Here is a 20,667-nt window from a genome sequence, read left to right on the forward strand (position 1 = left end):
TATTTTACCAAACTAAACTCTTAAAACTTATATTCTTTTTGTTTTTGCATTATTTGAGGTCTGAAAGCTCTCCATCATTTTTGTTATTTCAGCCATTTCTCATTTTCTGCAAATAAATGGTCCAAATGGCAATATTTTTATTTGGAATTTGGGAGAAATGTTATCCGTAGTTTATAGAATAAAACAACAATGTTAATTTTACTCAAACAAATAGCACAATCAGAGAAACTGATTCAGAAACTGAAGTGGTTTCTATTTTTTTTCCAGAGCTGTATTTCTTCGTCCAAAATGCTTTTGGGTTTCATTGTCTGTATTGGTTTTATTTTGGATTATTATTGTTAATGCAGTGATTAATAACACATTAACTTATTTTTTTTCCAGATTAAACTTTTTTTTTAAATGCAAATAATCACATAATTAAGTCTACAGAGCCTGGTGATGTATTAGTGGTGAATTCTGTGTTCAGAAGGTAACTTAATTACTTTTTATTTACTATATGTTGAAATATGGATTAAATCTCCTAACTAACTCGCTATCCTTCCTCCCTCTCTCTCTCTCTCTCTCTCTCTCTCTCTCTCTCTCTCTCTCGCTTTCTCTTACTTTCACTCACACACTAACACACACACAAATATTATTATATTATAATAAAGAAAAGTTTAGTCTGTTTTCCAGGCACACAATTATTTTTAAACTCCTTTAAGAAATACAAGGAAATATGAGCATTTCTTTTTTTATCATAAATACATTTTAACAATTGACAGCACTAACATAGACTAAATATCATTTCATTTATTAATCTTACATTAATTCTTTCCACATTTCACATTTAAATACAAATTATAAAACATAAATCTTTAAAAATAACATGTATTAAGTTTAATTACAGAATATTGTTGTAATTGATCTGATTTTTAAAAAATTGACACACACCACTAGTTATTATCCATCTGCAGTGTTGAGTGTCATCCTCTCAGTTTTGGAAGTGGTTTCTTCACTGCAGAATCGTCAGCTATGATCTATGTTTGTTGTCTTCTGTGGTCTTTTTGTGTTGTGTTCACTACTGCATTATTTTATTATTATTTTTTAATTACTGTAAATTTTGTATGTGACCACATTTAAAGCTTTTGCTCTCTCTTGTTATTTTTTTTGTGAAATTGTGCATAAACTCTTTTCAGACCTCATTTTGAGACTTTCGAGAGCTACCGAATACAAAACCAGCACTTGGAATAAACTTCAGAGGCTAAGATCTGCCATAAAACTAGATATACTATACAGTACCAGTCAAAAGTTTGGACACATATTCTCATTAAAAATACTTTTTTTTGCCCTACTTTGTAAATTAATACTGAAGACTATATAGGAACACATAAGGAATCATGTAGTAACTAGGGGAATGTTAACTTTTAGCGGTTTCTGAAGCTGGTAACTCAGATGAACTTATCCTGTGCAACTTCCTTTTCCTAGGGGTGGTCCTGATGAGAGCCAGTTTCATCATAACGTTTTTGATGGTCTTTGCGACTGCGCTTGGGGATCCTTTTCTGTGAAGTAAGTGGTTCTTAGATTATCAGCTCAGTAAATCACCAGCATTACAATACTGTATTCCTTATAATTACTTTATTCATTAAAACATCTCCTAATCTCTCCTTATCTGAGTTTAATAGAGTTATTTCTAGCTCTCATCATATTAATCAACACCTGGTTTGGTAAATTACTGGTAAATTTGGTAAATCAGGTGAGCTGCCGATGGAACTAAACATAATATACGCATGCTGGCTGAGGAGCATCCAGGAGAAATCTGGAATCTGGAACTACACTTTGTTCTTCAGCTCGGCTCACAGGATATAACATACTTAGTTAAAAATGAGGATTCCTTGTTACGTTTTACTGTATGTATGTCTATTTGCATCTGTTCAAATCATATGTGGTGCTTTTTTCAGGTAAAACACTCTAAATATTGCTGAGATAAATGGATTAGTGTGATTTGCTTTGGTGCCTAAAACTTTTGCACAGTACTGTATGTAAATCTAAAAAGTGTTCAACACTTATTGTGTGAAATATTTCTTAGTCATTTCTTAGTTCTTGAGTCACTTGCTAACAGATTACTGTGATTGTATTATCTCAACTAATTTCACTGGAAGTAATTTCTTTACAAGTTTCATTTATGTAGAACAGAGAGAGATAGGAGCGTATGGACAGTCCATGTTCACACGTGGTGACTTTCCACCCCTGCTGTGACATTTAGATTTAAAAAAACTGCCTGCTCTAGTAAAAAAGAGACAAAAAGATGCCAAAGATATTAAGAAAAGGTGGTGTTTGGTGAGAAACGGGGTGGTTCCCCTTCAACAGCAGGTCAGAGAGAGAGAGAGAGAGAGAGAGAGAGAATGCGGTGGTGTGGGAGAAATGAAGTAGTTTCATAATGTTTCAATGTTGAAAACCCGCGGCCTTCACGTGTGTAACTATCTGCTGAGTAAAATGCAAACGCACTGCATGCCTCTGTGTTCCCACTAGCACTTTCAGTACCAAAGATTTATCATGAGACTCATCACTGATTCTCCAACAAGCACAAATAGCTACTGCATAAACCGCTCACAGAGTTTAATAGCAGTTCAATGCTACATTTACGAATGGAAATGCTTTAAAGAGAAAAACTGACTGATGGTTGAAGTTAAAAGCTGTCATAAACTATCATTACTGTCATAGACGTCTTTACTTCATTTTTTCTCTCTCTTTTTTTAAAACATTTGAAAACACCAGCTGCTCTTTATACTGTGTGAATACAGTGTGATGAATGGGCCGAAAGGAATGATTCAGTATGGCTCGGAATGAAATCCTGTGCGTTAAAATCAAGATTTTTTTTTCTTTTCTTTGTAAAACGACTGTTTCACAGCAAATCAGCAAATTATAGTTATCTGATTGTTATACAAGTCTGAACAAACTTAACAAACTAATAACTGAGGAAAAAGTTGTAATTTTTTTATGTATTTATTCTAGTCGTATTCTGTTGAGTAAACATCTGCAGTGCAGGCTAGAAAAAGTAAGTGAGCTTCTGTGGTAATGACGTCCCCAAAAGCTGGAAACTGGAAAAAAGATCTTTTTTTTTATTGAAAGAAGATTGGAAGTGATGGTTTCACAGGTGTTTTTTCCATTAAATAAAGGAATAAATAGATTATTAAAGGTTATTAACTAATCTGTTCTTGTCATGAAGATCATTATTTTCAAGGTAATTCCAATGGGTTCACTCACATAATCTTGCAATGGTGTGTATATATATATATATATATATATATATATATATATATGATAAATAAATAAATTAAATAAATAAATAAATAAATAAATAAATAAATATGCTTTTAATAAATAAAAGCATGACAGTAACTTGTCTTCTCATTCATTGTTTTTCTCTATTTCTTATTTAATTTATTTGCTACATTGTAGATTAATATTAAATACATAAAAAAAACAATTAAAGATCATCAAAAAAGTGTTATTCCTCCACATTAATCCACTGATCTAAATCTGATGAACTGATGGCGATTAGTGATAAGATGGAGATTCACAGTGTGAAGAAAAAGCAGCAACTATTGTTCAGCACCTCCAGGAACTCCTTCCTTTAAGACGCTGAGAAAACTATTCCAGGTGACTCTCCCTCATGAAGACACTGAGATTAAAATACCAAGAGTGTGCAGATCTGTCCTCAAAGATAAATGTGATACTAAAGTATTAAAAACATATTCTGTTTGTTTAACATATTTGGTTTACTAAATACTGCAATTCTGCATGTGTTCCTGTATAGCTTTAATATAGTATTTTATTTTACCGGTACTTTATATTTAATCGCGAGTACAGTATTACTCCTGTAACTTCATAGTTGTTTCTGCTAATATTGCCGCTGCAGTGAATCTATTTTTGGTGTGTTTGGTAAGGGTTGGCATGCGTTCGGCAGAGGAAGCCCATGTTGGGCTCTGTCTCTGTGATGACCTTTTAAGTAATGATAACCACGCAAAACAAAGTGTAAGTGAAATCACTGATGAATTATGGATGATAGGAAAGGCTTTCAGAAAAGCTTTACGGCTGAATTAAACTCGCTATATAAACAGAATTGTGTGCGCCCAGTCATTCCGCTAATATTTAAAGTGGAAGTTCAAATACAGCCATATGGAATGAATGGTTGCATTTAGAGAGCTGATAAATATTGCATGCATAATGCACAGATTAGGGACCTCTGCGTGTCTTTGAGCCGCACTTGGGGACAGGACGGCCTTTGTTGTATAATTCAAGGTCACGTGTGCATCTCGCTAATTGCATTTTATTCTATATGTTGCATTTATTCTCTTTAATAAATGTAGGATGATTTTTTTTAATCATCACAGTATCTGCTTGTGATAAATATATAGGTTGCGTGCATAAGCATATGTGTGTGTGTTTTAATGATTGGTGCAGTGAATACGGTTTAAGTGATGACAGTTCTAAGTGGAAATGTTTAAAACAGCAGTTTGGTTTTGACTGGGCTTATTCCAGGCCTTTTCCACTCTATTTCGACTCTGCTTTTGATCCAGTGAGGAAGGGGAAAAAAAGAAGCTCTGCACTATTGCACCTCCCTCCCTCTCTCGCTCGCTTTCTCTCTTATTTTCTCTTGTTCACTGTAAATGTGTTTGTTTTCATTTCGCTCTGTCTCTGAGCAAGTGTAGCATTGTATTATTTATGCCCCCCGGAGCTTTAACTGTCTTACCACTCACTAAAAGTCGCGTTCGACCCTCTTAGCACTTCCAAAACAACAACAGCAGCTTTGAGACAACACGAGTAATTAGAGAACGACAAGCACCACTCCACAGGGTGGTTATTGGGAATAAAAAAAAGAGGCGTACTGTCATTTGAGAGAGGTAGGAGTCCTTGTTGCTCCGGCAGGGGCTTTCTTACAGTGTCGCCCCCTGTCTGCTCGAACAAGGCACTGTCAACCCCCCAGTGGGCTGCCGCTGCACCCCGAGGTCCGTCAGCACTGATTTAGGTGACAGCTGCTGTTTAACCCTCCGCATGGCTGCCTGTCATATATTAGACGGTAGAATATCATGAATATAGAAACACACATGCATATGCATACAGACGCACACACACACACACACAACTCCCAAGCTGACTGCTTAAAGAAACATTATGGAGCATTTCTACCTTTTAATATCGGCTCCAGAACCACGGTGATGCTCCACTGACTCTAGCAGAGAGAATGGTGGCGTGTCTATCATATCAGCTCCAGGACAGAACGCTTTTACTGCACTATTTAACTTTAGTGGAGCTGGACTGTAACTTAGTAAGTCACTATAGTTGCACTATAGTTAACTCATATTTAATTTATATTTGTGTAAAATCCTGTCACATACCTGTTACTCTACTACCACCTCAATTCACATGCTTCTTTCACTTCAGATGCTGCTTCTGTAGCTCTCAGCTTGACAACAAATGCATGATTCTAAATCTTGGTTCCTCCTAAGGTTTCTTCCTCTAAATGTGAGGGAGATTTGCCACTCCCTTGCCACTGTTGTCACCACAATTATTGGCATCACTGTGGTGTTTGCTCAAAAAAAGGCTTGGACCAGTTTTCTCTGTAAAGCTGCTTTGTGATAACATGCTATAAAAAGAGCTATAAAAATAAATTGGAGTTAAATTTAATTGAATGTTTACAGCTGAACATAAAGGGGAGTGCGTGGAGGGATTTGTATTGACTACAGTGGAGTTAAGGTTACTATGAGTTTATTATGATGAGTTTATTTGATTTTACCAAATTGAAAACCTCTGGAATATAATTAAGAGAAAGATGGATGATCACAATCTTTGCACGAGGAGTGGCATAAAGTTATCCAAAAGCAGTGTGTAAGACTGGTGGAGGAGAACATGCCAAGATGCATGAAAACTGTGATAAAAACCCAGGGTTATTCCACCAAATATTGATTTCTGGACTTCAGCTCAAAACTATAGACAAACACAATCTAACTATATTATTAACAACATGCAGTCGTGCTGTTTTTGTTTTTATGAGGACATTGAGTAAGCATCCACAGTGCAGGCTAGAAAAAGTAAGTGAGTACCTTGTGTAACTTCTCCAAGAGCTAATTGGCAAAAGTTGTTTCAACTACTGTAAATAGCCGTGATTAAAACTGCAGGCTTCACGGATGCTTTGCCCGTTATATTATAGCACACAAAACTACTGACAATCTGTTTTTTTACTGGTTAGACTTTAGTGTGAATCACAACACAATGTCAATGTCAAAGTCAATTTATTTATAGAGCACATTTAACACAAACAGCTGCACAGATAAAGCATTAAGCTTCACAATATTAGGACTAAATCATATAAAAAAAGACAAGACATGAATAACAAAAAAGCCATGGAATGATAATGAGCTTTCAGACTAGATTTAAAGGTGTCCTTCCACTAAAATCCGTTTTTCTAGTTTTTTTTGTGAAATACAGTAGGTCTGCAGCACATCAAACTCTTCCTCAACCTCCATTGTCTGCAGTAGCTAGTAAAAAAAAATGCTTTACCCAGTAATTCAAAGCTAAGGAACAAATGGTTAGAATTTGTCTATGAAACACCACCAGCAAAGTACAATTGAGATAGATAGGTGTGTACATTTAGAACGCTTTGGTTTACACCAGTTACTTAGCTAGCTAGCTATCTTGTGTAAGCAGTGGTGGGTAGTCCAGGTCAAGAAAATAAAAAATCCACTCCAGGATTTTGTTCCAACTGCCTGGCTCAGACAACACAACACAAGGTGGATTTTTACTTTCTGGACACGGACAACCAACCTCTGTGTAAGTAACTAGGTTTACATAGGATCTCCGGTGGATTTCGCATTTTACAGAGACTCTAAGATTAGGTCAGTGGCTAAACTGCACTTAGCAGGGCATTACACATGTTGTAAAGTAACATATGACATTGAAAAGACTGTTATTAGTGTAAAAATGTATTTATTTTAAAACGTTCCTAACTGTTGTCCATCTTGCTGCCTTGCACTGCATGGAATTACTTTCTATATGCATATATCAAGACATACACTATACTACAGATGAAAAAATATAAAATCAGATAATTAAACATTTTGAACATCCTATTAAAACCTTAGCTATTTTAACATACTACTTAACTTGTGGACATGTGGGCATGTCATTACTAAAAAAAAAAAAAAACAGATGCCCTCACATTTATTACTATTTAACAAGCCTGAAATGATCAATCTATATATGTTTATAAAGAGAGCATGTAACAGAATTAAACACAAATATGAATTAAATATGAGATACAGTGTTACTGTGCAACTAAACTATAGTAAGTTATTGTGCAGCTCCACTAAAGTTACATAGTGCAGTTGCAGTGTAACTACAATGTATGTCCCAATTAACTCAAGTGCAATTCTGCATGGAATTACTTTGTACATATATTAAGACATATACTATACTACAGATGCAATAATATAAAACTATTATATTATATATGGTATGGTGGATACATAGATATGTGATCATTTAGAACATCCTATTAAAACCTTAGCTTTTTTAACAAATGTAACATATGGACATGTGATCTTCATTACTAAAAACATAAAAAACTAAATATATATATATATATATATATATATATATATATATATATATATATATATATATATATATATATATATATATACATATATATTTATTATATATATATTAGATTTTTTTAAACACATACAACTGAAAACAAAATGTATTTTTTAAATAAAATACATAGAAATGCTGTGAAGACGCCCCCACATTTATGACAATTTTTTAAGCCTGAAATTATTGCTCTATATGCATATATAAAAAGAGAGCACTTGGTATAAACACATATATAAACCAAATGCAGTTGTATTCCAATAGAATGGTCTTCTTATTCTCAGGAAAATGCAATGAATGTCAAACAAAGTCATTGTGTTTTAAAGCAATCAGCAACAAAGTAATGCAAAGCACAACGGCACAAGAAGAGTATTGTCACTGAGATAAGATTCCTCTTTTACACAATGAACTGCTATTTCTTCATTTTCCCCCTCCTACTTGGCTTGTGAAAAGCTATTTTGTGTGCATATGTGTGTCTTTCGGTGGCAGGCAACAGCCTGCTCCACATAAAACCTGACATGCTGATATATCAAATCACCAAACGATCGTTGGGTGCTTAAGGATAAAGAACACAGATATGCACGGTATGGAAGAACGCAGATATGAATGGCGTTAACATTTGAAGACAATATGGCAGTTTTGCATGCAAAAGAACAGGCTCATCATCAGATTGTAATCAAGCCACTTAAGGCCTGAAGGAAGCATAATTGTTCTGCTGACAAGTGCATTTACATCTGCATACCTGAGGCCCACTCAGAGCCAGCAGATACAGAGAAATTTACTAAAGTAGAGTACTTCCCAAGGACGTTTCGCTCATTTGGGCAAAGAAAGCATTGAAATATGCTACCCAGAACAGTCAAATTTAGTAAGGAATCTGAGCAACACACTTTCATCTTTTCTTTCTGCTTTCATGTCGTTTTATTACTGCACAGAGAATGCAAATTCCTACTGGGTTGCAAAACAGAGTTCAGACTTGTGCTGCCTCTGAATTCAGTGTGATCATGGCTCCATCTAGTGGATTGGAGAATCCTAACAGCCATCTCTTTCAAAGCCAACATAGTGATGTATGAATATATTTTACACATTTCTTCTTAAAAGGGACATATTATACTTGTTTTACACAGGTTAGAATAGGTCTGCGTGCTACACAAAACATGTTCATATAGCACTTTGCACACAATCACTCTCACATAAAGATAAAGATCTCACCACCTCTATTCCTGCCAGTTTCAGTCCAGTTTTCAGAATGAGCCATTTAAGGGCTCTGTGAATTTCATGCAAAGAAGCTGTTGCTGACCATGCCCCATGTGATGATGATAGAAAGAAAAGAAAAATCATTATTTTAAAGTACTTAAAGTAATCTCCCTCATCTGCTGACCTTCCATGAACAGCAGGTACAGATCCCTCCCTCAAAAGAAGCACAGTGCTCATAAAACAAACTTAAAATGGCGTTTCTTTAGCTGATCTAGTGGGTGGGACTCTGGTGGGCATTGTCAGGTGATGAGTGGTCCAGGGTGGTTCTATTCATGTTTCCTTATTCTGATATAAAGAAGCCATAGAAACGGCTCATAGGAACATATGATTTCTGAAACAAAACTCTTTCAGCTGATTCACATTTTTTTCACACAATTTTCAGAGCAATTTCAAAACACATTTACAGCAAAATGCAACTTCTAAAATGCTTTTTTGCAATAAGATATAGTAACCCACTGAGGACTTTATTATTCTGATGTTGGTTTTAATGCAGAAACTACTTTTTTAATAATTTACATTCAATTCATGAGGTCCGAATGGGTTCTATTTTAGGGCCTATGAAACTTCAGCAATGTACAGGTGCATCTCAAAACATTATGGTATCTGCTGGTAGACCAATGGACATTACTCATAAACAAAAGAATAAAATACTAAGATATTGGGGACTGAGTCCCACTAAATCCAAGGCAGGGTGTTTTTTTTTTTTTTTTGAGTTTCCATACACATTGCATTGGCCTAAAAAATGCCACTGTTATTTTGAGATACTATGTTAATTTTTGAGATAATAAATCATTATTTTGAGTTTCCAAGTTAATTAATTTAATATTTACAAATTTTGACTTACTGTTTCAAAATATCTCAACACTATCTCAAAATAACAACTTACTATCTCAGAATAATGACTTACTGCCTCAAAATATCTCAAAACTACCTCAGAATAATGACTTACTGTCTTCAAATATTTCAACACTCTCACAATAACGACTTACTATCTTAGAAAAATGACTTACTATCTCAAAATATATCAAAACTATCTCAAAATAACGACTCACTCTCTCAGAATAATGACTTACTATCTAAAAATATCTCAAAACTACCTCAAAATAATGACTTACAGTCTCAAAATATATCAAAACTACCTAAAAATAATGACTTCCTATTTCAAAATAACGACTCACTCTCTCTCAAAATAATGACTTACTATCTCAAAATAATGCTTTAACAGTTACTATCTCAAAATAACGAGATAGCAGCATACCTGTCAAGTTTTGGACTTAAAAATAAGGGATTTTTTCCGCCGCCCCAACAGCCCAAACGAGGGGAAACATTTTTTTAAGTATAAAGTATAAATATATATTTTTTATTTTATATATATATTTTTTTATTTAATAGATTTAAAATTGAAATTGAAGGGTGCACAAATTTACAAAAAGGACATGGATCAGATATATTCCATAAGTAAATAATAGTCCTAAGGGGCCTACACAATTAATAATCTTTCATTAATACTTCTTTCTATCGTTCAGTCCACTCCTGATCAGTTCAGTTAATTTCAGCCCTCTCCACATTTTCTCTCTCTCCAGCTCAACCATCTCTTCTACCCCTTCTAAATAATACATTACATTACATTATAATACATTACCACAATACTTGAGATTTAAACAAATTCTAACAAACCCTAAAACTAGCCCTGAACAAATAGAGTTTGGAAATGATAGTTATTGGCTGATCAGGCACATCAGGGCAGGGCATTATATATATATATATATATATATATATATATATATATATATATATATATATATATATATATATATATATGTATGTAGATTTTTCTCAAACCCTGAATATCTATCTAGCTAATTCTAAAGTTAAGCTAACTGAGTCACAAGCTATATTTTATTAAACACACAGTGGGTTTAATTTATGTTTTGATTCAAAGAAGAGTCTTTTTAACCAGCTATCAGAAACAATCTCATCACAGTTTACATGGTTAATTACCTTTCTTTCAGAAAAATCTCCGTATATCCAGATTAGTTTTAACGACAGCTGCTCCGACTAGCTGCCTGAACTCACAGCGAGGGGAGGGGCGGGGCTTCCCGCACACTAAACTGCGCTCCGCAAAACCAGCTAACTGATTGGCTGTTTCTCCTGAAAGGCGGGACTTTCTCCTTGAACCGGCACCACGATTGGTTAAGAGACACACAGCGGTCAGTGCATTGTCGCCTGTGGCCTATACATTTTTTTATTCAGTATAATACGGGAAATTTACGGGAAAATACTAATACGGGAGGACGGCGGGAAAGAGGAGTAAAATACGGTAGTTTCCCGGCCAAAACGGGAGACTTGACAGGTATGGATAGCAGTTTTTTAATAATAATAATAAAACATTGCTGGATTGATTCAGGTAGCAGGAATGGGCTTCCATAAAATCTAGATGTAAGTTAAAAACCTGAAAAATAAACGCTGAAATGTTGATCTTTTCATGTAAAACTTTTTAAAATAAATGGACTGGTTTTACTGTTCCAATACTTTTGGAGGTGACTGTATATAGTGAATGTCTTACTGTAACCTATCTAATGCTTTCTATGGATTCCTTCTACTCCAGTCCTCTGAGCTCCATGTGTGCAGAAGCTCCAGTAGCTGTGGCTCCCCCTGCAGGAGCCTGCTGCTCGACGCTGCAGCCAAACCCTACCTACCGCCTGGATGACGATGGGAAGGAGGATCTGATCCGGCTAGTTAGTGACAAAGATGCTGCAAAGTTTACCCCGTTTCTCCAGACAGAACCCCTGAGAAGCTGCGAGCGTTTGCTATGAAACCCAAAGCAGGTAAATGTGGACAGGCTGTTGTCCGGGGCTGTGGCTCTGCGGCCGGGCTGTGTGTGTGTCGCCTGCCAGATTGTCCCGCATTGCGGCCTACAACAACAACACTAGCGCAGGGGGCGAGCTAGCTGGGCTGGCTAATCCCGAGCTCGGAGTGTGGAGCCGGGGAGAGGGGCGGTTCACCTCCTCGGTTCTGCCTGGTTCTTCCTCCAGTGTGGCTGTGTGTTATTGAATACAGTTAGCGACTAGCTAGGGCTGAGGCAGTCCCTGTTTACAGTGGGTAATGTTAGCTAACTAGCTAAAACAAAAGTGAGCGCTGTGTATGTGCTGGTCGATGAAAATAGCTGTTTCATCTGTCAATTAATGTGATTGATCAATCAGGGAATAAATAGAGAGACAGAGTGAGCAGTGATAGCTGTGGTGCTAACGCTACCTATAGCTAATAACACAACAACCGGGAAAGACAGTAGTTAGCTATTTTAGCTAAAACTGTACAGGAATTCAGCTAATGGATTTAGAAGGACTTACGGACTCTTATATTTAGGCTAAAATATATTAAATGCACGTGCACTCTAGTCTAATGTCATATGAACAGCTGTAAATATTAATTTTAGGGAATTTAAGCGACTGATATTCGTTAACCTGACGCTAGCTTGCCCGCTATCTAACCTAGCCAGTTAGCTTAGCTTAGCTATGTCTATCGAAGAAAAAGAACAGAATTGAGTGTGTCAGTAAGATTTAGACGTTTGGACAATAGTTGTAGCTTAACATTAACTAAATAATAATGCTAACATGTCATGGTTTAGTTTGTTTAGCAGTAAATAGCTGTTGTGTTTTGCAGCACTTGAAAGCTAGATTGGAGGCTAAGCAGCTAGCTAGCCAGGTTAGCGCTGGCTACGGAAGTTTCACCTGTCAAGCTAGCCTACGATAGCTACACCGTTTCACTAACTAGTTAGCTAATAGCTTAATTAACTTTAAATTAATAATTTAAAAGGACACTAAACTTTGTTTTATTGTAACATGCTAGTTAGATAATTATCTGTATGTCTACGTATGCAACTAAGTTAGCTGACAGTTATTTTATTCATTGATTGATTTTAATCAGATATAAATAGGTGAAACGAAAAGCTAAATTTGTTATCCAGCATTTTATTTAATAAACGAACCTGTCTTTGTACTAATGTTGTAATTGTAAAAAACTATAAGGAACACCCAATCTAGTTACCTAGCAATGCTACTGTTAGTACAAATATTAGCTAGTGTTTAAGTTAATTAACATGAGCAATTGACCCAAAAGTTACATTATTTTAATTATTATTATTTGATAACACAGCAACAGTCTTTATAATGTAAGCATACACTAGGTTGTGATTCGCAAACAATTCCACGCAACGCCAGAGTCAGAAAAGTCCTTGAATTAAAGCTAGCTAACCGGTTTAGATAGCTAGTCCTGGCTACGGAAGTTTTACCTGTCTAGCTAGCTAACGTTAGCCACGCTTTTCATTTATTTAGTTAGCTGCTTAACTAACTTTGAATTATCAATTTAAATCACACACAAGCTCTGTTTTACTGTAATATGCCAGAGTTAGTTCTCTATGTATCTCTATGTTTAGGGATGCAACTAGCTAGCAGGTTTTTTTTTATCGTTGATTTATCTATCGATCTTTTGTGTTCCATGAATAGATTTTTATTTTGATATAAAAAGGGAAAACAAAAAGCTAAATTTGTTTTCCAGCATTTTATTTAGTAAACCAAACTGTCTTTGTACTAATGCTGTAATTGTAAAAACTGTAAGGAACACACAACCTACCTAGCAAGCTTACTGTTATTAAAATATGAGCTAACTAGTGTTTACATGAAGAAATAATGTGAGATTTACATAATTTTATTATTGTTATTTAATAACACAGCAACATATGTCTTTGTAATGTAAGTATACAATAGGTTGTTATTCTTAAACACTTCCACGTAACGTCAGAGTCACAAAAGACCTCGAATTAACTTAATAAATAAACTTTTCTCAGACTGTCATCGATTAATAAAATAGTTGCCAAGTCTTTTGGATTTGGAGTAGCTCCTACTGTCCTTCACATTTAGTAGGGCTGCAACCTATGAGTATTGCAAAGCATGCTCTGCGACCCATGTCTGCTCACCTGTGAATGTCTCTCTGCCATAACATAGCATAACATTGTAGATTACTTTGACTAATTGTTTCAGCCCTACGTTTTAGTGATTTCTTCTAAAGTTTAAGTGGTTGTCTGATCAGGAAAAACACCACATTAATCAGTGCCCAGGACCAAACTGATTTAAAATATTTTTGTCCCCTTGCTTCCACAAGGTGAAACTACAGTATTGTTTTTGTCTTTGGTTAGTTTGTCCAATGCTTGAATGTTGATGAAAAACATGCTGAACCATCATGTAGTTTACAGTATTGTTGGGTAGTTGTTGAGATTAAACAGGAAACATGAAAGCCTTGCTGTTGTGTGTCAGTAATCTGTGGAAGTGCATTAAGCTCTGTCACATGACTTAAACAGGAGTATGATTCTATTATTAACTCACATTTCAGTTTGTGTGGAGATCAGCCTAGGATAGGAATGTCTGGAAACAACCTGGAGAATGTCTGTAATGTCAGTCCATCCTTTGTTTTGATAATTTCACCCTCTGATCTAAGCTTAGCTGTACACTGGTTAGACTGAATAATGTGAGCCGTTTTCTGTCTCTCCAGCTGCAGAGAGGCAGTGATGTTGAAATGTGATTAACAGTGATTAGTTTGTGTCTATTTTTAGTCAAGATGAACATCTGAGGTTTGTCAAATCAATCGATTATCACAGTAAACATCTGACACTGAGCACATATGTTAAATAAAAGTAAAAGCTTATTTTATGAGGAGGTTTGCATGGTTTGGATAGAATAAAAGTTAAGCTCTGAAGGATTTTAAAATTGGACAAATGGTTTAGAAATAATCATCTGCATGATTATTACTCTAAATGATATTATCATGACCCAGACTCAGTTAGGAGCTACCACATGTGGGCATTAGGGCCTTAACAAATAGCATGCATTTCCCCTGATGCTAATATAATTAGCCAAATTACTAACTAGTCTAGTTCCTAATGTTACTTGATTAAATTTATAAAGCTATTCATATTCTGCACTAATAACATGTTGCACTGTTAAATATTCAGCTGAAAAACAAAATATAGCTACACTTTTTCTGGGCATTTATTATTATTTTTGTTTTATTTTCCAGAGATCAGGTCTCATGTAGGGGTGGGCAATATTATATCGTATACAATATATCGTGACACAGAAATATCATGATATTAAAAATCCATATCCTGATAATAGAGATGTTCTGTTTTAAAAGTAGTCTATTATTTACTGTGAAATTTTAAGTGTATTTATCGTATAATTGTTTTAGTTTGCAGTTTATATGCATGAAAATATTCTGCAATATTATTTGCTGCATTATATTATTTTATGCTATATTATTTATTTTGCCACATTATGATTATGCTGTTATACTATTATACTATATTCCTGAAATTAATGAATTATTTTTCTGTTTTCCTATATCGCCAAGTATATCGTTATCGCAAAAATATCTTGAAATATCGTGATACTATTTTAGAGCCATATCGCCCACCCCTAGTCTCATGTACTGATTTTTCTTTTCTCTAGTTTGCATAATCCTGGGCATTATTTACAATTTATATTATAATATCTTTCAGGGGTATTCTTAAGGCAGTGGTGGCTGAGCGGTTTAAGCACTGGATTATTAATGACAGAGTTTTCAGTTCGAGACCCCAGGGCCCTTAACCATCACTGCTTCCTAAGTGCCAGAGTGATGGCCACTCACAGCCCTGTGTCCTTGTGAGCTTAATAAATGAATATATGATATTTGTCCACATTAAAACAGTATATGAAATCTTATGTTGTTATGTTCTAATCTTGTGCAAAATCCAGGAAGATTCTTTGTCTTTCATTTGTCTCTCTACTAAGTGGAATGCTCTGCCTGTGGTACTTTTAGTTAATCAGTTGCTAATAAAGGTCATTGCTTTGCACAGGAATGGGCGATTATTTGTGTAGCCCTCATGAATTAACCAGACGTTTTTGTTAAAATGGTTGGTTCCTCAGTCACACCTGTTTATGGTGGGTGAACCAGGGCTTTTCACTGTTGTGAAAACATGGTAATGCTCTGTTTATTGAGCTGTGCCCTGTAGATCAGCAGTGCGAAATTAGCTGTTCTACATCAGTGGGAGTAGTATGGAATGTGTTGTGAAATTAACAAAACTGATAAGTGTGCTTTATTTAGAATATTATTAATATTAGAGATGGCATATCAGTATCAACATGGGTTTCAGTATCTGGCAGAAATGTCAGCAGAAAGTTTATTTCTGGATAGGGGTATTATAAGGATTTTCCTATTTAAAAATTTTAATTTTGATACAAATAATACTTGTGTTCTCACAGTGTACAAGAGGTCTTACCATTTTGACTACCAAATGTTCAGACAGTTAGACTGAACACAGAAAAACAGACTAATAATCTGCTTTTAGTGACCATGTAGTTTTTTTTTTAATCAATGCAAATGTTTGCAAAGGTAGATAAAATAAAATGCCAACCTAATTTGGGGAAAAATTACTACTGCACTATCAGTACTGTGTGCAACCACTGTATGTTGTGATGTTTGCTGTGTTTTTCTTGCTGTGGATCTGATGTGTTCAGTAGTTCAGTTGTGGTATTTTCCTGTACATTGCAATAACTTTAAAACCAATAAAACATGAAATAACAGGAAAAGGCTAATTTTAATCTTTAATCTTACTATTGGTAACAGATAGGGCTGCAACAAATAAAAAAGTTGATATCATTGTCAGTGTTGATTATTTAAATTTGTCGACTACAAATTTCATTGTTGACTAATTGTAATGGGTAAATGGCTCAATCACACAGTTTGCATTTAGTCTGTGTCTCCAAAAGTGCCCAAACACAACAGATTGCATATTTAATTGCTAAGTATTAGTGCTTTCCACGTTTAAACAATGTTGAGACAATTAAATGCCAGCTCAGCTCAGCATGTTCAGATGTTTCTATTGTTTTTAGAGAAGAAGGACATGGCAGACATAATCGCTGACTAATCGACTAATCAAAAATTTATATATATATATATTTTTATATATTTAAATGTCTTGTCATTGGCGCTGTCACTAACTGGCCTATACATATTAATGCCGTTGCAACATGTCAACAAATGTTTGATTTCTTGAGCTTCAGCAAACTTAATTTTTTGTCTACAGCTACTTTTTTAGTAAGAAAATAAATCAAGTTTATATATGTATATATCCCACAAAAGGCTTTACCAAATAAATACAATAATCTAATACAAAAAAGAATCAAGGTATCAAATGTCAACATACTCATCAAAATTTAGGCTCAACTGTACTAATAGAGAAGAATAAGAGAATACAAATAAGTCTCTAAACGTTTCTTAAAAGCATGAACCGATGTAGTCAGCAGGGATGTCAGTAGGGAGATTATTCCACAGTTTGGGAGCATATGCTGCAAAAGCCTGGTCACCCTTTAACATTAGTTTAGTTTGTGGAACAATTATTAACCCTTGGTTGAAGGATCGTAGAGATCTTACATTATTAAATGGACATAAAATCTTGGTATATATAAAGCTGGAACTTTATTATGTACAGCCTGGTAAGTCAACACAAAAAAATATATATATATATATAAAATCGATTTATATATCTCACCTACAACAGTAAAGCAAGGTCAGCACTGGGGTAAATGCTCTCTATATTTTGCAGTAAATTTCTAAGATTGATGTTACTTGCAGTATTGCTCAGTTAATTTCTTAATTGCTCCAACTTTTCTTTGTCCCCCCCCCCCCTTTGTTTCAGATCATAGCTGGACCCACTAGAAGCCTCAGCCATGTACTCTGAGTGGAGGTCTTTGCACCTGGTGGTCCAGAGTGATCAGGGCCACCTGAGCGTGCTGCACTCCTACCCACCTACTGTTGGCCGGGATGTAGCCAACGCAGTGGTACGCCCCCTAGGGGCCAGCCTTGGAGCCCCTGCCTCTGAGTGCCTCCTCAAGACTGATAAAGAGGTAAGAAAGGATCTGTTTAAAAAAAAAAAAAAAAAAAAAAAGACATAAAACATTTTAAAGTTGCAGTATTTTTAAGACTCTCTTGACTGTGTTGGCCAGGGATATTTGTCAATTGAAAATACTGAACTGAAACTGAAAATGGAAAAAAATGCTTTTTTGGGACTAATACCAGGGTTTGTACAATCATGAAAAACCTGGAAAATCATGACATTTCAAAATTTAACTTTCCAGGCCTGGATAAGTTAAGGAAAAATAAAAAATACCCAGAATGTTTTGGATATGTAATAGAAATTTGCTCTATAAATCTTTGTGTTTCCATTTATTCCGTATTCCATTTATAGTTAGTTCAATAATTTAGCCCTACACGACGGAGCTCTCAGGATTTGATGCACATTTTTGTATTGAAGATTGTGTTTTTTTTATTTCATCAAATTAACTTTAGGTCTACTGTAATCAATTTGGATTTTAGTTGATGCATTGATTTTTAGTTTTATTGTCCATGTCTGCACTGGTGTTTTAAATATTGTATGGTCATGGAAATTTCCCTTGAAGTCATGGAAATGTCATGGTAAAGACATGGAAATGTATTGAAAGAAAACTGTACTAAACCCTGTACTAAGTCAAAATACAGAATATATATATAAAATGTTTAACAAATATTGGCTTACAATGATCTAACATGATACATAGCTGATTATTTGTTTTTTTTTTCCATCTGTTACACAGCAAAATAATATCATCATATAGGTGATTTTTTTCGAAAAAAGTAACCGATTGTAACTAAAAATATTATACGATCTTAAAGGGCCACTAAACAGTAAAAGCATTACTGTAAAGGTTAGAAAAGGTTTATTAAAAATGTAAAGCAGGAGTGGCATGTTTTATTACTTCAAAGAAATGCATTTCAGTTATTAATGAAAATAATATGGTTTATGGTTTTATGCGAAACCTACATGACTAGAACCTAATTGATTTAAAGCATCATAATAGAGAATTTGGTATTTCTTGCTTCTGGGTTTTTCCTACAGCTGGGAAGTTTAATTTGTGATTTGAGCCACTACTATGATTGCACATATTACACATGCATTTCTGGACAAGCTGACAGAGACAGAAATATTGCTGAAAGTAAAAGAAACCTGTGGATTGAGGTGGTAGAGTAATGTTACAGGATTTCACACAAATACTGTATGTCTCTGGGTTAAGCAGCATTACGCAGTTCTTGGGAGCGTTGTCCAGCCCATATTGCCGGAGTTACATAGTGCAGTTTCAGGCACACGAAGACTGGAGTGACAATTATAGAGATGCTATTAGTCCTTTTACAGTCAGTGGATCATTAGAATGTTTTTGAAGCTGTTTCTGAAGCTATAAGGTAAAAGTTATCCTGTTGCTTTCATTTTTATGTTTTGATGAAAAAAAAATCAGTCTTATAAATAATACCAGAGCTGTTCTATATTTAGAAGCACATGTCTCTTTGAATCACTCTGTTGTGAAGTTACAATCACTAACAGTGCAGTGCTGTAGTGTAGTGTGTGTTTTAGGGGGTGTGTATTTTGGTTAAGGCATTTTCTTTCCTGCCAGGCTTAAACTATTCTGTTTTCTCAGTGGATTTACATGATTTGCCATGGAAATGTTCCTAGAAATGGCACAGGAGAATGTCCTATGTTGCTCCTTTTTGGCTTGTTAATCACAACCTTTTTAGATGTACATTTGTGTTTAATGCAAGAGCGTAATATCTTTTTTTCCCCCCCAGTTTATTTTGTTTTTTTGTGTGGGTATTTAGTTTTTAGTACAAATGTTCACCCTTCCATAAGCTCCAGTGTATGTATTGTACGTGTGTGTGTGTGTTTGTGTGTGCACATATCTCACTTCATCCCCCCCCTCGTTGCAATGTAGCCGTGGTTCCTGCGGGCTTCTGTGCAGGCCGATAACAGCAGAAGGATATCCTGTGAACTCCCTTCTTGCCTCCCTCCCTGGATCTGATTTTTATTGACTGTTCCCACCCCCAAGCTTCCACACAGGCCTCGTGCCCACTAACAGCAGTGTGGTTTGGATCGTTGCACAGAAATGCAGGGCCTGTTTGTAGATTTGGGGAAGCAGGATGATATCTGAGTCATATTGGTTTGGGCAGATAACTGTTTAGAAGATAGATGTTTAGATTTAACTGATATACTTTAGAAGAGTAGAACGTTTGGGTATGAATGCTATAATATCAGCATTTTTTTACTTAAAAAAGATATGTCTGTAATGCTAATGCAAGTAGAGTTAGTCAAGTCAAGTATACTTTACTTATATCCTCTTGAGACCCTGCGTCCTCTTATGAGGACGTCAAATTTCTGCTTCTCTGCAACATTATACTTAATACTTTTGCAGAACTTTAACCCTTTGGCCTTATATGGACATACTGCTCTATCATCTAGTGGCCACATGACAACATTCAACACTCAACTGATTGAAATCAAGAGGATGGGAATCCCAGTCAAAGGTTTCTACAGCCAGTTCAGACAGAAACATGGGCCAGATACAAAACTCTGATTCAATTTTATGTTTGAAACTATTCTTCTTATGTTTTTTTGCTTTGCTTACTGTCGAAAGATAAAAGTTTGTTTTTGGATTTATTGGGTCAAAGATAGTTCTAAAATTTTAAAAGAAACAACAATTTCTAATTGAAGACAAACTTTTTTTTTGCTTGTTAGGTCCTAAAGTCAGGGTCTCGGGAGGATATAAAAGGTTTTTACAACCTGATGTCAGATCTATTTACTCAAATCTTGAAATAACACAAGCCCCAAATCTGCTGTTTTTGTAGTTTAATAAAACACTTACGACCTTTCAAGATTGTAAACAA

At 35.1% G+C, this 20,667-nt stretch overlaps 1 protein-coding gene across 11 annotated transcripts in view; it reads left to right on the plus strand.

Annotated features, from left to right (window-relative positions):
* The first annotated feature begins 11,539 nt into the window (after positions 1-11,539).
* The window catches only part of ralgapb (Ral GTPase activating protein non-catalytic subunit beta), a 44,843-nt gene continuing 35,715 nt past the window's right edge, over positions 11,540-20,667 (plus strand). For 5 of the 11 annotated variants that reach the window (XM_049479259.1, XM_049479263.1, XM_049479264.1 and 2 more), the window contains exons 1-2: positions 11,541-11,714; positions 17,618-17,825. In XM_049479259.1, the coding sequence (XP_049335216.1) occupies positions 17,649-17,825 (177 nt within the window). In that variant the 5' untranslated portion in view covers positions 11,541-11,714; positions 17,618-17,648. Of the gene's footprint in view, positions 11,715-17,617; positions 17,826-20,667 lie in introns of all 11 variants that reach the window. The other 6 variants (XM_049479260.1, XM_049479261.1, XM_049479262.1 and 3 more) reach the window with 2 other exon arrangements.

This window comes from Astyanax mexicanus, chromosome 5 (genome assembly GCF_023375975.1).
Source record: "Astyanax mexicanus isolate ESR-SI-001 chromosome 5, AstMex3_surface, whole genome shotgun sequence".
Taxonomy (NCBI): domain Eukaryota; kingdom Metazoa; phylum Chordata; class Actinopteri; order Characiformes; family Acestrorhamphidae; genus Astyanax; species Astyanax mexicanus.